Source organism: Pollachius pollachius (assembly GCF_949987615.1).
Source record: "Pollachius pollachius genome assembly, chromosome: 13".
In the NCBI taxonomy this organism is placed as follows: Eukaryota; Metazoa; Chordata; class Actinopteri; order Gadiformes; family Gadidae; genus Pollachius; species Pollachius pollachius.
In genome coordinates this window covers 14936173-14955048 of record NC_136946.1, presented here as the reverse complement: position 1 = coordinate 14955048, position 18876 = coordinate 14936173, and the positions used below count along the sequence as shown (strand labels likewise).

The following is an 18876-nucleotide window of genomic DNA, read 5'->3' as shown; positions in this document are numbered from 1 at the left end:
CAGAGACGACCGGCAAGACTAAAGCGAGGAACTGCAGTGTCCCCTTGCATTACGTCCCACACAGCGAGCACACGGCCGGAATTAACCGAGAACCAACGAGGAGCACAAATAACAATGCCCATCTCCTGCTTTCTTTCTTTCCCTCTTTCTTTCTTCTTTCTTCTGCTCTCCCAGAAGGTATGTGGTTGTCTCTACGGTGGGGTGCCGCAGTGTCTGCTGACGGGGCATCTCGGGAAAGAAGATCCTATATGTTGAGCCACATCACAGGATTGAGAAAGCGTCTTCGTTAGGGTCAAACATTTTGTCATCGTCGGCTGTTTTCAACTCATCCAAGCTTATCCCAGGGGGCGTCAATGTATTGAACCAGGCAAAACACTCACAGCCCTCTCCTTCCATCCGGAGGTCCCCTCCCCTCCCCCCCCCCACCATCATCACCACCAACATCTTGCCATTTAACGTTATCTGATATAAAGAAGGGATCAGGGTTTGGCTTATCGATCTAGAGACAGGTGGGGTTTCGTTGGCTCTGCGGATCCACCACCGGTATGTCTCTCTGGTGTCTGTGGTTTTCCTACGGTTCATCCCGCGTCTTTCTCCCCTCTTATTGGTTAGCCTCAGAACGGCACAAATTCCCCACCTGCATTGGGTGCGGCGGAGATGCGTGCCAGGTATGCGTGGTGGCCGAGGCCCCCCCTGGGTTATGTGAGGGCAACAGCATAGGGGCATCCTCTTCTACCGTTCCCTCTCCCCTGTTCACACCACCAGCCGCCCCCGGGGAAGGCCCCCCCGGGGAAGGCCCCCCGGGGAAGGCCCCCGGGGTTTGTATCTGCTTACAATTAGCTCGCTCCTGTTCTGCGAGACTTTTGTGTGCTTCGAACCGTGTATCTCACCGACGCCAGCCGACACCTCTTCCCTTTTGCTGTGGGTCTGTATCCGTGCAGATGTATGCATTTAGGCAGACGTCTGCACGTGAACTGTGAATTCAGGTTGGGGGGGGGGGGGGGCGTGATGTTATTTTGAGTAACACAGGGCTCTCTCTTGCCCTTGTTTTTTGATGAACAACTTTTACACGTACAGTATAGATCCGTTTATCAGCGCAAAACGCAGGGGTATCGATGAGAGCGCGTTGCATTCAAAGGTTTACAGTAGAGATAGCGGCGCATCATGCACTGTAATAGCGAGGCCCTCACTGCAATTGATTGCATGGGCACATTGGCTCGTCGTAAAGCATGCGTAATGGGATACCTTGAGACGAGTCTGATTGGTTCGTTATCTCCCTTTTGTTGAGATGAAGGAAGTTCTCACCGCCACTCGCTGAACTGTCCCCCCTCGTTCACAGATATCTCTTTGAAGTACACGCAAGGTAACAAGAACTATGTAATCTGTGATCGCAGCATTGTGTTGGTGGGAAGCTGTTTAGCATAACACCTCTGGGAATGGAGAGGGTGGGGGGCTGGGTTTATTGACGAGGGCCCCTAATGTTGAAGATTTGCACGAAGTGACTCATCCATGCACACATCATGTACCTATGGCCAGGCAGTCTCACATAGGGTGGAGGGAGGAATGGAGGCTCAGAGAAGGAGAGGTGTGAAGGGATCACGGTGAACCTCAGCGACTTCTGCAACAAATGATTTTGTAGTATTGTGTTGTTAAGATTGGGACAGATTAGGGGGGGGAGATTGTGTAGTCTCAGTCTCACACTGTGTCAGACGTGCTGTTAGTCAACCAGAAATCTACCCCTTTACTGTCAACTGTTTCATTGTGACATGGCCTGTTGCTTTTGTTGTTGTGGTCGTTGTTGCTAGTGGTGTTAGTGCTAGATGTTTTTGGTTTGTTGTTGCTGTGCCTTTTTGACTCTGTTTGGGAAAGCACGCGCAAGAGAGAGAGAGAAAGAGAGAGAGAGAGAGAGAGAGAGAGAGAGAGAGAGAGAGAGAGAGCATAGGGAATACTGATTTCCAGTCTGCTACCAGGTTGTGTCGCAAGCAGCTTACTACTGACAGCTACATAGTGGGACCTCTGTCCACCATTCCAGTCATGCATGCATGTACACACACAGACAGACAAGCAAACGCACACACACAAACACACACACACACACACACAAACACAAACACACACTCACACATAAACAAATGTATGCATGCACACACACACAAACACACACACACACACACACAGATGCACACACACACACACACACACACACACAAACACACATTCATACGCAGGCATGCACGCACACACACACACACATACAGACACATTCACACGTCAGAACCCAAACATAACCAGCTATTTGTGATGTGTGGGGGGATGTATATAACAGTGTTTTGTGTGTGTGTGTGTGTGTTGAGTGAGTGCAGTGTTTGAAAAAGCATCATGCCTCAAACATAAGTTTCTTTAGTGTGCGTATCCAATCATAAGAATCAACTCTGACATTTCCTTCTGTCCTGATAACATTTTAATGTTTTCTTGATGCACAAGAGAGAGCTAAACAACTGTAATCAACATGAAGGAAGCATGAGTTAGCAGAGCCCATCATCGATGGGCAATCTATCAGAGGAACTTCAAGAGTGTGGAACAGGAAGCCAGATAATCCCTCTGCGAGTGTGTGTGGTTGTGCCTGTGTGTGTGTGTGTGAGTAAGTGTATGTGGGTGTCAACTAAGTCAACAGTTGTGGATAGTGTTAATCAGTTTTCCACCTGCTACTGGCAGTTACTCCGCATGTCCCATTTATTTAGTAGCGTGCACGTTATTAGTGAGCGTGCACATTATTAGTGACCGTGCATGTTGTCTGTGAGCGTGCACGTTATTAGTGCACATGTTCATTTCCAATTCACCCGTCCACAGAGCATGCAGTTTCTCTCAGGTCACTTCTCCTTAATATGTTATGAAGTCCAACAGCACATTGTACCGGACTAGCTTATCTTACTGGGCCATGCAAACAGCAGAGGGGAGCAATATAACCACGCATGCATTTGCATTGGGAAATCCTGGCAGGCTGGGGTTGTGAATGAAAGACACAGGGAAAGGCTGAGTCTCCTCACATGCAGGCAGCAGCAGGATTTGACATTGGCTTACTTCCTGTCGTTGACACTGGGTCACATGGAGAGTGTGTGGGCGAGATAGAGAGCAGAATGCGTTAAAGGGGTGAGGCTCTCGCCGCCAGCCCAGACACACATATATGTGCACACACACACACACACACACGCACATACACAGACACACACGCACACACACAGACACACAGTCAAACGCCCACCATAGAAACTTGCATGCACAGCCATATGCAAGCAGACAGACACATGCACACACGCCCCCCCATATACACACTAACGTGATGCAATCTCAAAGCAGACATACATATTTTGCTGACAATGCTTGAATGTGGTTATACACGTATATGTGGATGTCAGGAATGCATTGCATGTGAAACTTAAAACCTTTACGCAAATAAAATGCATACATCACCGCAGAGTCGCTCACCAGCTTCCGCAAAAGACTCAAAACTCACCTGTTCAGAGTTCATCTCGACTCTGCATAGAAACCAATGCACAGTCACCATTGAATGTTGTACGTCCTGGCACTTGTACATTACACTTATTCAAGGTACTTAATTGTGTAGCATCTACAGTAGCTGCTATCGCTGCTTTATACGGGGAATGGGTTAGCCTAGCGATTGTAATACTTGCACTTGGTTCTATGAACGTCTTTCCTGTACCGACAGCGATATATTGTTTCACTTCTTATGACAAATGTACTTATTGTAACAAATGCACTTATTGTAAGTCGCTTTGGATAAAAGCGTCTGCTAAATGCCCTAAATGTAAATGTAAATGTAACATCACACACACACGCACACACACACACACACACACACACACACACACACACACACACACACACACACACACACACACACACACACACACACAAACACACAAACACACACACACACACACTCCCTATGGTGGAGAATGTCTTGCGAGTTTGTGTTGCAAACGTTGCCTTGATCCACTCGTTCCGAGTGAAGGTTTGCCTAATAAAGTTTAGACCGCACTTATGAACTAACAAGGTTCAAGGGTTGAACAAGTATTATATATTATACACTAAACCCCTCCACACACACACAGACACACAGACACAGACACACACACACACACACACACACACACACACACACACACACACACACACACACATAATGAAGCACAATCTTTCTCTCTCTCTCTCTCTCTCTCTCACTCTCTCTATTTATATATATATATATATATATATATATATATATATATATATATATATATATATATATATATATATATATACACACTCACAAACAGACAGCTTTATGCTGCGTGAGCAGAGACAGCACAGGCTAGTGCATGATTGTTGGTGTATGCGGTGTATTAATATATACAGTCTTCTGCTTGTCATGAGTGTATGAATGAAACTTTTTTATCCAATCACATCACTTGCATAGGCCAACCAGACATCTCCGCCCCCCTTTTCTCCCTTTTGCGCTTTCTCCTACCTCATACTTCCTCTATCTCCCTTCCGCTCTTTATTTCTCTATTTCTATTCCCCTCTCTCTCTCTCTCTCTCTCTCTCTCTCTCTCTCTCTCTCTCTCTCTCTCTCCATCCCTCTCTCTTTTTATATAGGGTAAGATTACCTAACCCAGACTGTATAGGAGGATTTGAAACATTTTCAAGAGTGCTGTCATAGAGTGCTAACGCATGACATCCTGTCCTGATAAATACCAGACTAAGGTGTGAGTTAGACTCTATCTACTGACTTAGAATTTGAGTACTTTGAAGGAATCACAAAAGCTAACATGGATGTTGTACACATGTTGGTAACATTTCTGTCATTGTAAACAATGTTTCACCTATCCACAAGGATTATGTAAATACATGACTATGAAAGAACATGTTACTAAATGTGGATAAATAAAATGTGTTCTAATGAATACAATTATTCAAAATATTGGCTCACATTTGTCTTTATCAACAGCCTCTGAAAGTGTTGTGGATGTATATTTCCAACTGCTCCACTTTGGCCCATTCTGAGCACTGAGGGCTCGATGCTGAGTCGCCGTTTCAGTACAACGTTCACATCTCGATGTTACATCTCGCTGGGGAACATTGAAACTGAAACCTTTGAAGTGTGATACGAGGGCCGTGGTGGTCGAGATAGCCACTGGCTTGGTAACCATGGTTACCAACTCCATCACCAAAACAAACCCGACGCTAGCTGACTGAGGCCACTTCCTCCACAGTCTGCACACACAGCGGTCCGCTCCACCCGAAGAAAACCTACCAGAACATTGATCTCTGGCGCATTGTGAGCATTTTCACCAATTTGTGTTACTTGTAAAGATTTATTTGCAGTTATATGTCCGGCAGAGGCTCCTCCATGAAATCCGCCCTGATGGGTGGATGTTGAAACATCTGAACCTTCAGACATCCTCCCTCAGAGCCTTGCCTCCAGCTGTGGTTGGAAGCTGCTTTCACTGACCTGTGACTCAAATCTGAGCGCCCCTTTGGGTGGTGTCACCATGTGATGTGTCCTGCATTACCTCCAATCATCTGATAGTCCGAACAGATCATCAAATGCACATCCACCGAAAACACAAACACACATGAACAATGACAGCACTAGCATGCGTAGATCCACACACACACACACACACACACACACACACGCACACACACACACACACACACACACACACACACACACACACACATTTGCCAGTGGTGTGGCCTTGATGTGGTCCAGAGAGCTGTGTCTGTTCCGAGTGTCAGCAGCCTCGGGCCAAGGCCTCTGGTATGGAGAGAGAGAGAGAGTGAGAGAGAGAGAGAGAGAGAGAGAGAGAGAGTGAGAGAGAGAGAGAGAGAGAGAGAGGGGGAGAGAGAGAGTGAGAGTGCGAGAGTGCGAGAGAGTGAGAGAGAGTGAGAGTGAGAGTGCGAGAGAGAGAGAGAGAGAGAGAGAGTGCAAGAGAATGAGAGAGAGAGAGAGAGAGAGAGAGAGAGAGAGAGAGAGAGAGAGAGAGAGAGAGAGGGCGAAAGCACAAGGGCAGAGAGTAGATGCGAAGATCCGGCCAGTTTAGGAGACCGGAAAAGAACGCTAGGAATGGAGAGCGAAAAAAGAGAGAGGAAGAAAGGAAAGAGCAGGGGGAAAATGGGAGGAGGAGGGCAGAGGGGCAGGGAGGAGGAGGGGGAGAAAGAGGTGTTGGGGGAAAAACAACAACAACATCAGAAAAAACAGAGAGAGAGAGAGAGAGAGAGAGAGAGAGAGAGGGGAAAACTAATCAATGAGTTGATGACGCATGTTAGGGGTCAGCTGGGGAGGGATGACTGCAGCATCAGAAGACAAGCAGAGGTTTTATATGTGGCCCAGTGTAGCAACAAGCCTATGAGAACACGCTGGAGAACTGAATGTGGAAAATGTGACATGTTTTAGCACTGCAAGAGGGCCCCCATTTGAGGCAGGGTGTGTGTGTGTGTGTGTGTGTGTGTGTGTGTGTGTGTGTGTGTGTGTGTGTGTGTGTGTGTGTGTGTGTGCGCCCGCGTGTGTGTGTGTGTGTGTGCGAGAGTGTGTGGGTGTTTGTGTGCGTATGTAGTATGGGGATTGTCAAGAGGGAGAGGGAGAGATTGAGAGACAGCAAGAGAGAGAGAGATAAAGAAAGAGAGAGAGAGAGAGAAGGAGCTGCATGAGCCTTATGCTGTATAGTTAAAGAAGAAAGTTCAACTACACACACACAGCACTTCAGTTGTTTTTAAATTCCTGAGTAAATCAATTTCCTAGTTGTAATCATCAGCCCCACAGTATTTGTTTATTTATATCCAGTATTTGTTCATTTATAACACAATTTGCACACACGTGTGTTGTTTTTGCCCAACACCGTAGCTGTGGAAGATACAATGCCGCCATCTAGGGGAGAACAAGCAACCTGCCGATTGAAACTGATTCTGAAACAACGATGCACCCATAGACAAGCACCAGTTCATCACACCAAACAGACACACCAGTTGTTTCTTTATGCTGCATGAATTATACGATGTTACCATTCATTAGCATACAATCAATACAGCAGTTGGTCCTCAGGGTTGTCACGAAGAACCCGAATCGTTTCTGATCGTAGGAATAGATGTTTTTCAAGCTTATGATCCGCATGAAGCCTACCCACTCTAAATACTACATTAATGGCTTGACATAGACCTCCTACAGTGAATGGGCACCGCATGATGTGGCTGACAGCAGAGTTGTTATATTTAGTTCTCTCTGTAGTACCACGCACAACCCAGTCACCCATTTCTGCTGTCTACAATGGTCCACTTCATGACCGCTACGGCTCATTCATCAGGTCCATTGCATCAAGATTGAGATACCATAGCATAGACACAAACCAGTACCATATGTGCTAATTTAACGACTATAAACGTATATGAACTATTGGAAATGAATAAAATAATGTTCATAGTTAGAGTCTAATAAATGACAATAACCACTATTACCCAGTTTAATAATAAGTCAGTTAATCATTAAGTTAGTTAAGCATTAAGTAAAACATTCTATAAATCATTATTTAATAAAAAGTCAGTTAATCAGTTAGTAAGTAAAACAATAAATTGGGAAAAAACGTTTCTAAGTTAATCAGTAACTCAAAGATACATTATATAGTCAATATAACAAACATAAGTATTTTAACCAGTTAATGTGTTTGAACATTTATTTAGTCAATAGAACATTCAGTTTTTCACTTCACCAATTATTAAGTTAATCAGACAGTTAGTCAGTCAGCAAGTTAATCAGAAAGATAGCTGGTCATTCATTCAGTCAGTATCTGTTTCCCTGTCTGCCTGTCTGTACGTCTGCCTCTCGGTTACTCTCTGTCTGTCTGTCTGTGTCTCTATATCAGAGCCTGAGGGAGAGAGGTAGAAGCTGCTGTGTGTGTGATGGATAGAAACCACTGTTCCTCACCTATCCTTTTACACCTGTAGCTCTCAGTTTTCGCTGCTCCCCAGTTATCCTCAGCCTTAGGCACTGACATGCATTGTGTATGTGTGTGTGTGTGTCTGTGAGTGTGTGTGTGTGTGTTTTGGCGATACTCTATTGTGAGTTTGCATGTATGCGTTTGTGTGCGTATGTTTCGACGATACCCTTGGATGTGTGTGTGTTTGAGAATATATTGCATCTTGTGTTGTTCAGGCGTGCATGTGTGTTTGTTCTTGTGTCTGTGTATATGGGTGTGTGCATGTGTATGTGTTTGTGTGTGTTTTGGCGATACTCTATTGTTGATTTGCATATGTGGGTTTGTGGATTTTGACGATACCCTAGTATGTGTGTGTGAGTATATATTGCATTTTGTGTTGTTTAGGCATGTGTGGCTGTGTGTGTGTGTATATGTATTTATGTGTGTATGCATGTATGAGTGTGTGGGTGTATATGTGTACATGTGTGAGCATATGCATGTGTGTGTTCTTGTGCGTGTGTGTTTGTGTGTGCCTGTATGTCTGTCTGTTAGTGCGTGTGCGTTTGTGACGAATGTATGTCTGCATGCTTCTGTGTGTGTGTGTGTGTGTGTGTCTATGTATGCCTGCAAGAGTTAGCGTACGATTGTGCGTCTGTGTACGTCCATCTGTGTGCGTATGTGTGCATGAGGGCCGAACCTGACCCAGGTGTAAGATCTCTTCCTCATCCTGACGATGTCACCGGGGGAGGAGTGACTGGTGCAGGGCCTCTCAGCCCGGCTCCTCTCATTTCCCTGGCAAATGTTGTTCACCACAGCCCGTCACACGTCTCCCCTCCTCTCCTCCCCTCCCCTCCTCTCCTCTCTCCTCCCTCACACGCCCTCGACCGCCTCCCTCCAGGCCCTCCTTCCTGGCCTGCCTGGCCAGCTGAGTGCTCGGTGACCATACGATGCTATGGAGGGCCTGAGGAGGACACTGCGCTGTTTGACCGCCATCCTGCTAGTTTTGACAGGTAAGACCCACAGAGAGAGAGAGAGAGAGAGAGAGAGAGAGAGAGAGAGATAGAGAGTTAAGGTGTTGGTGTGTGTTGGTGTGTTTTGGTGTGTGCTGGTGTGTGTTGGTGGCGAGGCTTGGGTGTGACATTATAGCCTTGTCGTGAATGAGGATGTTTGTTGTGTAGTATTTGGATGTTAGGGAAAATGACAGTGTTTGACAATTGCAAATATGTAAACGACGCACAGTGTCATGTTAACCTGAAAAAATTAAAGTGTTATTGTTCGGAGACATATGTGACTATATGTATTTGTAACTTTGTTTATTTATTGTTTACAGTTGTAAGAATGCGTATCTTATATTAATACAATATAGTTTCGCATTTAAACAAAACAAATCCATAGTCTCTATAGTTGGTGGTTGAAGGCTTTCAAAGCTATCGTTTTCTTATTTAAACTAGCAGGCTGTGGTTGGTTGAATGAAGTCATTAATCTGCCTGCTTGTGAGATAATGGCAAACCCCCAGTCCATTTAAAGTCAATGGCTGGGATTGTCTCATAGATCTCTTCCTATCACGTTGTTTCAATGTGACATTGTACACGCAGTCCCGCATGAGGCCTTGTTGGAACATCTTTACAACCCGTCCTCATCCGTCGTCGGTACGGAATTAGCTCTTCTAATATCGTACGGCTATAATTATAAGACAGAGGAAAGAAGGACGGCAGAGGGAAAGAGAAGTCACCAGCAGTCACGGTGTTCTCCTCATGACTCACGGACGGGCGGACTTTTGCTGTCCAACACCACCCCCCACCAAACCCCCATCCCTGCTGCTATTACCCTCCAATGTTTCTTTCATCAACCCCCCCCCCCCCGCCCCTAGCAGAAGGTCGGTGTCCCTCTTATCAGTGTTGACCAACGGGGACACCAGACACGGCCCACGCTTTCGGACATGCACCGGTTGGCCGTATTTATCCTCCAAACACCTCAGCTGTTTGTGAGGGCTGCTGCCAGGCAGGTGCTTGCAGGTCCGTGGACGCATTACTGGCCTCAGTTTGGTTTCAGTGTGTCATCGTTATCTCGAGACGAGATGTCTGAAGTGTGTGCCTGGTGTGTGTCTTTGTGTATGTGTGTGTGCTGTGTGTGTGTTACTAACGCGATGGTTGCCCCCTTCACTTTAAGCCTATTGTCAGTGTGAGATCCCCCCCCACCCCCAGGTTCTTATCACCACAACAATCCTTGTTGTTTGGGGACAACAGTAGGAGCAGACTGGGCACCCTCCCTCCCCACCACCTCCTCCTCATCCTTATCCTTATCCTGTCGATTAACCGGATCTGAGCCGCTGTCAACACAGGCACACTTCTGACAGATGATACAATACACACACAGACACACACACAGGAACATAATACACATAGACAGACACGCACACACACACACACGCACACGTTCATGATACTGTGTCTGTTGTTTGATTGTTACAATTAAAGTGTAAATATGTGTGTGTGTGTGTGTGTGTGTGTGTGTGTGTGTGTGGGGGGGGGTGTTTGTGTTTGTGTGTGTGTTTGTGAGGGAATTATCAGAAGTGTGCCTGTGTTCACAACAGCTGACACACACAGACAAACACAAACACATGCAGGCGGGTGCCTGCACTGACAAAGACACCCGTAGCTCTTTGAGGTTGGAGTGTTGAGGGCGTCGATGTGTCGTGTTTCATTAACGACCTGAGGCCCAGAAGTCCATCTGTAGACCAGCAGAGGTGGGCTAGGAGGGTTTACAGGTGTATTCCGGTTCAATATTTTGAATATATCAATATCAAATATCAATTCAATATTTTAATCATATTGAAATGAGTCAGTGTAAGACAGTGAAAGAAACAATGTTGTCCTTGTGACAATAAACTACAGGGTAACATCATTGTATTTTTAGTCAAAGATAATTCTTTGTCGCTTACAAGCTAGCTGCCAAATTGACATGAAGAGCCACCGGAGAAACGTCTTATAAAGTCACCAAATCCACAAATTTAATTAAATTGAATCGAACAACTAAAGAAGTGTCACCTTTTTACCTTGTGGCTGTTTGATATTGCAGACTGTTTGTTCTGAAACCAGTTAGGATGAAAACCAAATCAGCCCAGTGTGAGGGTAAACCAAGGCCAACGGTTGGGTTAATATTTACTCATTACAGTTTCAGGACCTGGACAATCATGATAATAGGATACAAACTTCAACGCTAAGCTGGTGTATAGGGGTACCGTTAAAGATCCTGTTTTCATTCTCACTCCGCTAACACAAACACTATCATAGCGGGTTCCGCAATGCGATGAATGATCATGCAGGTTGGGGTTATTTAGGTAAACTGACTGAGGACATTTGGGTCCAAACCACAACCTTATCCTACAGACAGAAGTCACCAGCTCCCTTATGCTCTCTTCCTCAATTGTAAACCCAGCCTTAACAGTGGCTGGGTTTACAATACCGACTTGTCGTCAGTAGAGGTCAGAAATAATGTCAACATACTTACAACCCAGTAACGTTACAACGTACATATCCCCTTTCAGAGAAATAAACTCATGACGCAAGATGTAATATTCTGACACCGTGTGACAAATATTCACATATTAACATTATTGGAACATTCAAACAGGTTCACCTCACACAATTGGCATGTATTACTGTAACTCATCTATATCTTTGCTTTCTCTGTCTATCCTTCTCTCTGTCTTCCTCTCTGTCCGACCATCCGTCTGTCTCTCTGGCATTCTGTCCTTTTCTCTGTCTCTCCTTCTCTCTGTCTTCCTGTCTTTCTGAACATCTGTCTGTCTCCCTGGCGTTCTGTACTTTCCCTCTCTATCCCGTCTGTCTGTCCATCTGTCCATCCCCCTGGCGTTCTGTCCTTCTCTCTCTCCGTCCTTCTGTCCGTGGTCCTGTCTCGTCTGTCCTTCCCCCAGAGGTGCGCCCAGGGTTGATCCGCGTCCCCCTGCCGGTCCAGCACGGCGTGGAGGGCCGGTCCGTCCTGCTGGCTGTGGAGACCCTCTTCCGGCTGAACGAGACGGAGGTCCAGGGCACGTGGTCCCACACCAGGCCCAGCGGCGCCCGGACCACCCTGGTCACCTTCACCAAGAACTCCACCATCACGGACATGACGCGCTACGACCGCCTGCTGTTCCGCGGGCCCAACGCCTCGCTGCAGCTCCTCGCGCTGCGGCCGTCCGACGAGGGCGTCTACTGCCTGGACCTCAACGTCAAGTTCCACAACCGCACCGACCACGTCCTCAATTTGGAGAGGACGGTGCACGTCACGGTGGATGGTGAGGCGTTGGTTGCCGGTTTGACGAAATGATTTGATCGTCAGTGTCGGCTATGTGTCCCGGTTGGCTGATTGCCGTGGAGGGTGCTGAGAATTCACCCTTGTGCTGTAATGAAGTGTTATTTAGAACAACAAAGAAGTAGGCTTTGACCTCTTACCTTTCATCTCCACCTCTACTTTGGTCCTTTCCGTTCAGTTCCTGTTTCTTCTCCCACCATCGGGATGAGTCCCACGTATCCCGTGGTGGAGGACAGGGATAACGTCACCTGGTCCTGTTCGGTCCAGGTCGGGACCAAGGTTGGGTTCCAGTGGCTGAGGAACAACGTGGTGCTGAGACCCGGGAAGAGGTACTGGTTCTCGGAGGACAGCTCCACGCTGGTGGTCAGTCCCGTGAGGAAGGAGGACAAGGGGGAGTACAGCTGCCTGGCCAGGAACCACGTCAGCCAGATGCTCAGCCGGAGCATGGACCTCAACGTGTACTGTGAGTAACGTCGTATCCTACGAGGCCTGCGGGTTTCTTCTTCCTTCTGTTTTGTTTTCCTTTTGTGTCAAATCATCTCAAAGTGAGAGTTTGTCTGTAAAAGTATTTGAGGGGCCAGCGCCCGTGGACGGCAGACGACACGTGCGCTGCTGCATTTGCATCGGAGGTAAAGCAGCTGAGTCCGAACACTGAGGCCGGGAGCTAACTTTTGGTACAGGTTGATAAACAACTCACCTGTGGGTGTCTGTGTTATGCACCGAGCCTGCTCTCCGGGAACAGTGTCTAGTCGTCGATGATAAGATAATGAATGTATTGGTTGTCACACTTCTGACATCCCTTTTTTACATACAGAATTTATAGTTTCCATTACTATGAAAATCTACATTTACATTCATTTTCATGAATGTAAAACCTACCTTTTATGTCACCTGCGACTATTATCCGCCTCAAAACTTGTTTCTCTTCTTATGAATTCCTGATGCTGTTTATGTATATCCTTTTACATAATGTGAAACGCACTACACAAAACTTAGCTGCTGGCTAAGCTTAATGTGATGTGGTTGATGTGGCTCATGATATATTATCGGTCCTTCTCAACGGACGGAAAGTGAAAGCAGCATGCGGTCACATGCTTTGTTTATATTGCATTGCATTTATAGCGCGTTGAGAACAACACATTCTAGTCGGCCTACATGGTGCCTTATCTTATCTTAATCTCAATTATTGAATCATAAACAGTCGTCTTTCACATTGACATATCTCAATGAAGCACATAAAGTGTTAGAAACTGTTCGGCCCTCACCTGTTACCAAACCAAGCATCTCTAAAGCGTCTCGTCGGCCCTCCTTCCATCCACAGACGGCCCCTACAACCTGGCGGTGAACCAGGGCCAGGGCCAGGGCCAGGGCCAGGGCCAGGGCCAGGGTCAGGGCCAGGGCCAGGGCCAGGGCCAGGGCCAGGGTAATGTGTTCTACATCAACCCCGGGGAGCTGGCGTACTTCGACTGCCAGGCCGACTCCAACCCGCCCAACAGCTACGTGTGGATCTCCAAGAACGCCAACAGCAGCCAGGTGGTGATGCTGGGGCCCCGGCTGGAGGTGCGCTCCTACCGCCTGTTCCAGCGCGAGGAGTACCTGTGCAGAGCCTTCAACAACGCGACGGAGAAGCAGGACGAGACGCAGTTCACCCTGTGGGTGGCCGGCTCCGGGACAGGTGGGTTGGCTCGGTGGAAGAAGGAGGCTGGGGGGTCGTGGGGAGTACAGTCGGAGTGGTTGTCAGGCATTCGACTACCAACAGAAAGGTATTGTGTTCAATCCCAGTGGTTTTCGCAACCTACCTGTGTGCATCCATGCTCAAACCAATACCTGGGCCTTAATGTCCTGTATCTGATTTCACTCGAAGTTGCTTTGGTTTAGTGAGTGTCTGCTTATAAGTGGGCTGATCTTTTTTAGGATTCTTGACACATTGTCCAACTTCGAAAACTATGGTTTTGGAAGGGTTAAGCAAGAGCAGTGAAGGCAAGACAGTCTGTTTCACAGCTTGAGTTATAGGCCTACACCCATGGTGTTTGGCTCCTGGGGCACCTGTTTGGAAATTCATAGGTTATGGAGTCAGTAGGAGATATGGATTGATAATGGGATAATGCAGTATTTTCTCTAAGTTGCTAGGGAACCAGAAGCTCTAAAGTCCAGAGGTTCTGTGGGAAAACAAACAGTGGTTAATAGCTGTTGTGTTTGTTGAGTTTTATAGCATGTCATGTCTCCGTGGGCCAGACCAGTTGTCCGTTGTCCAGGTAATATTTCATGATTGCTCTCTTGGGGACAGAGATTGAACACAGAAACGCTTCAAAAAAGAAAGTCAGCCATTTTAAGGGAAAAGGGTTAACATGAATTCTTCTGACAGGGGCCGTGCCTTGAAATTCGATTCTGAATATTGTTGTACTTTTCTTCCCCCAGGCAAAGAGAAGCACTCACAAGTCAGCAGCTCAGTATCGCCTCTGGCAGCCATTACTATCTGCTCGCTGTTCATCATCGCGTTTATGGTGTTGTTCTTTCTCAGGAGAGTGTGCCATCCCAAGAGAGGTGGGTAGCTGCCTCATATAAACCAAACATCATATATAAGATTCCCCTGCTTCACAGTTAATTAATAAATACATTGTAATCTCATGTTCTCTAAGCCTATTGAAACCGGTTCCTAATGTGTACCTAGTTTGCCATGTCTGGAAGAAAAAGTGAGGAATTGTACTTAGGCAAGAGTTTAGCTTGAAATATAGTCACTGGCATACCGAAGTTAGTTAATTCTAACTGTACATTTATGTAAATTGTAGTCAAACTAATCATGAGCAGGAACTTTTGGTGGTTCATACTGTTTGTTTTTTGGAAATAAAATAGATTCTTTCCGTTTCTCTCTTGAATTCAAAATGGCCCTGAGCAGTGCTAATGAACATTTACAACAGGTAAGACATGTTGGTCCATTAAAGTGCACATAAAAATATTTTTGAAAGATGGATGGATAGACAATCTAAAAACCACAATCTAAAAATTGGCTTGCTTGCATTCTTCAGACCAGTAACGGAACAAAGGAGACCACATCTATCAGGTAAGCCATTTATGCCAGGCATTTATCTTATACATTAATTAATTTAGAACCTATGTCTGTGTTTATAACCGATGGATTAACACATTTACACAAACCATCCTTGTTAATTTAAATCTAATAAAACATTTAAATTAACAAAGTTAATTTCTTCGTTGGGGCATGCAGATTTGAAATGGCACAACTATAGATAAGTGGAAAAAGCATTTAACAGAATGTTAATAATGAATTTGCCTCTGCAGGTCATCAAGATGCAACAGAGGATTTCGGTATCTACGAGTTTGTCGCTGTTCCTGGGTTAATGGAATCCACACAGGTACATTTGAATATCAGCAGAGAAGCTCTCAAGCCTTCCCTTCTCACCTTGACGATTACATTAAAATCAGCCAGTGTTAGGTAGTTACTCAAAAAAGGTAATTAGTTACTTACTACTAGTTACTTCTGTAAATTGTAATGAGATTACTTTACTAGTTACTGCATTTGAAAAGTAACTTCACTACTTATCCCCGTTTCTTAATTTACTGTAGATACATGGACAAACATCATAGCCCTATCATCACTTATTGTATATTGTATAAATCTATACAAAATAGCATATAAAATCATATGAAAGAACAATATCCCTGTCTGCACAAAGAAATGCCTCACTATAAAATCCACAAACAACAGGATAAAGTAGGCTATGGTGAGGTCAATCAGTAGCAACACACAAGTTTCAAAACAGTCTTTGGGAAACATGAGAACAAAAATTAAGTGGTCAATGAAAAATATAAAAAGGTCACTTTATCCCATACAATTAAAACAGAAATGCACTTGCATGAGGACACATGCTGTTACTTTATGTGGTCCAAAGGCTGAATGAACCTGATCTATTTCCCAAGCTATGACATCGAGTGTGTCTTCCTCCCACCCTCGTGCAGGCAAGAGCAGCCTTCTCAAGTTTTAAAGTAATGCTGTCTATCCAGTGTCATTTCTAAGTAACTTTTGTTGTTGGCGGACCAAATGTCCGCGGTGGTGGACACATGATCCAGGAAGGACTCGAAAATTATTTTGAGCTTCGATTGCATGTCGATTTAACACTTGTTCAGGTAATGGGAAAATGTTTTCCTGTCGGATGTTGGTTTGCGACTCGCGGGTACTATATCTAGTATTTTTCTAAATCTGGGCGATTCAATAGACGACAGGGGAAGCACAGTCTTCTACAATAAACCCTGCAACCAGTCTGTCTTTCTGCCTGGGTACACCCATGCAGCCTTGCGCAAGACTTCATTTCGCGCTGTTAGGCAGCTCGGATTCCATGGATCCGATTTTCGTTTGAGATAGGGAACCAATCACAGAACAGGAAGGGACGGCAAGACGATGACGACGTCTATGCAACACACCGAAGCTTGTAGTTTACGGATCCAAAATGGCAGCAGACGCGTTACATTTCGATGCAGCCTTAGATAGTGTTCTAAGCAGTTTAGAACGCAAGTTTATTTTGAAAAAATAGCAACTTTCGGCGTTAAACTCTTTTCATTACCAAGAAGGATGTCTTTGCCCTGCTACCAACAGGCTTTGATTGGCTATGAGCTACGTACAGACTCATATGATAGACATTCGTAGCGCCCAATAAACGGCTCCGGGCAATCGTAAACCACGCCTGAAATACGAGAAAATGAATGTGTGGTTCCCAGACTTCATCTCAATGTAGATTGAGATGAGGTCTGGCGTTAGCCAGGCTATCTTTCTGTGTCACCTGCGTATGCGCTCCAACACTTCAACACTCCTTCGCACAAGCAGCTACGTCACTCAAATCGATTGCTATGGCAACGTGCCGAGGCAAGCAGGCGCTGCAGACACACAGGCAGCACGCATGCACGCACCACAACAGATCAGAACTTTACACGCAGGCACACACGGCTTGGGTAACGCAGGAAAGCGCGTTACTATAGTCTAGTAAAGTAGTGTAGTTACCGATATTTTAAATGTAATGCGTTACTTTACTACGTTACCCAAAAAGTAATGTCGCCCCCCCCCCAATGAAATCAGCCATAACCTGTAATTGTCTGAGACGTCTGAACTTCGTTATAATGGTGTTTCATATTCTCCACAAGGCGTCTTGCAGATCTCTTGCCAGGCTCGAGTCAATGCAGGACGTGCAGACAACGATCTACGACGTCATCAGACACGTTCCCGAGACCCCATGCCACAGTTTGCTCACTGTGCCCTCCCCCACACAGGCAGGTTTGAGACAGCCTGTCATTTTTGGACACTCAAGTTATGCAGAAGTTCCCCTGTGCCGAAGCCTCACTCGCACACAGCTTTGGGTGGATCTGGATTAAAACTGCCTGTATGTGAATATGTTTATTCTCATGATGCACTGCTACGGTCTAGAGAGTACCGTTGCACGACAGATGTTTAATGTCTGTTATCTGCCTATCGTTAACTGGTTACAATGTTATGGTGGAAAAAACGACTTTAGCAATAGTCTTTGTAGTGCCCCCTTGAGAGGAGATGATGAAAAGGCATAAACCTGTGTGTGTGTGCGTGTGTGTGTGTGTATGTGTGTGTGTGTGTGTGCGCGTGTGCGTGTGTATCACACTTAATGTATAGATCCACGTTCTTGCACTTGCTGTCCATGTGTTTCAGGGAAAACAATCGGCCACTGATTAATGAAGAAAGTGTTGATGAATATCATCTTGTAAATATTGTCAATATTTTTTGGCAATGTAGATTTGCCATTATACACCATTTTTTATTTATTCTTACTGGGAGATTTTTACCCACCAATGTAGCGTTTCCCTCGTTCAACATTGATGCAATTAAATATTTACAGATAACATATGTTTTTATAAAATGACTGTACAGAAATTAATTAAATTGACATGTGTGCGTTTTGTATTTCAATAAAGATTTGAAAGAGTTTGCTGTTTATAACCGGATGGAATTTTTTGCCAGGATCAGGACATACTTGGAAAATATATACAAACTTTATAATTTTATGTAAGCCTGCAGGTTCACACAAACCTAACATATATATTGCCGATGGCAATATGTTACCAGAAGAAACAAAGAACGAAAAATCCTTTTGAGCGTAGTTTTGAGTGCCGCAGTTATTATAACTGTTTGCGATAACCAATTGAGGTTGCTGTTTCTTTGAGGTGGTATCTCCTGCAGCGGCTGCCATCGGTTCCGTCTCAGTGTATGTTTTAAGGGAGGCTCCTCCACACTTTGGACGACTGCATAACAAACAAGCAGTGGCGTCAATTCAACTGAGGAGAGTGACCTCACCTTCATTTGACTGGGAAATGGCCTGAGGTATCATTAAGCAGGAACTAAAGTGAGCAGGTGGTGCCTGCTGTATGACTGCTCTTTAACACTGTGCTGCGTAGAAATAACCCAGGGGGAGGATTAAAAAAACATGCTCACTGTGTGATACAGTTATTTGGAACTGTTGTGTGCTGTGAAACATAGCGGGCAAAGCAGCATTTGCAAATCATTATTGCAAAAAATCTCAAATTAAATTATAATTTAATGATATTTATT

The 18876-nt window shown here is 45.4% G+C and overlaps 1 protein-coding gene across 1 annotated transcript; it reads left to right on the top strand.

Annotated features, from left to right (window-relative positions):
- The first annotated feature begins 8872 nt into the window (after window positions 1-8872).
- On the top strand, window positions 8873-18253 carry hepacam2 (HEPACAM family member 2). Its single transcript, XM_079748814.1, has 9 exons — window positions 8873-8986; window positions 11914-12273; window positions 12469-12753; window positions 13612-13965; window positions 14709-14834; window positions 15187-15208; window positions 15317-15351; window positions 15591-15664; window positions 17445-18253. Exons 1-9 carry the CDS (start codon window positions 8929-8931, stop codon window positions 17670-17672), a joined length of 1542 nt encoding a protein of 513 aa, XP_079604940.1. The 5' UTR covers window positions 8873-8928; the 3' UTR covers window positions 17673-18253.
- Window positions 18254-18876: the final 623 nt, after the last annotated feature.

Coding starts and splice junctions, on each gene's coding strand:
- hepacam2 (XM_079748814.1), top strand. CDS start 8,929: ATGGAGGGCCTGAGGAGGACACTGCGCTGTTTGACCGCCATCCTGCTA. Junction 12,274..12,468: donor GGTGCACGTCACGGTGGATG/GTGAGGCGTTGG, acceptor CTTTCCGTTCAG/TTCCTGTTTCTTCTCCCACC. Junction 15,665..17,444: donor GGTTAATGGAATCCACACAG/GTACATTTGAAT, acceptor ATTCTCCACAAG/GCGTCTTGCAGATCTCTTGC.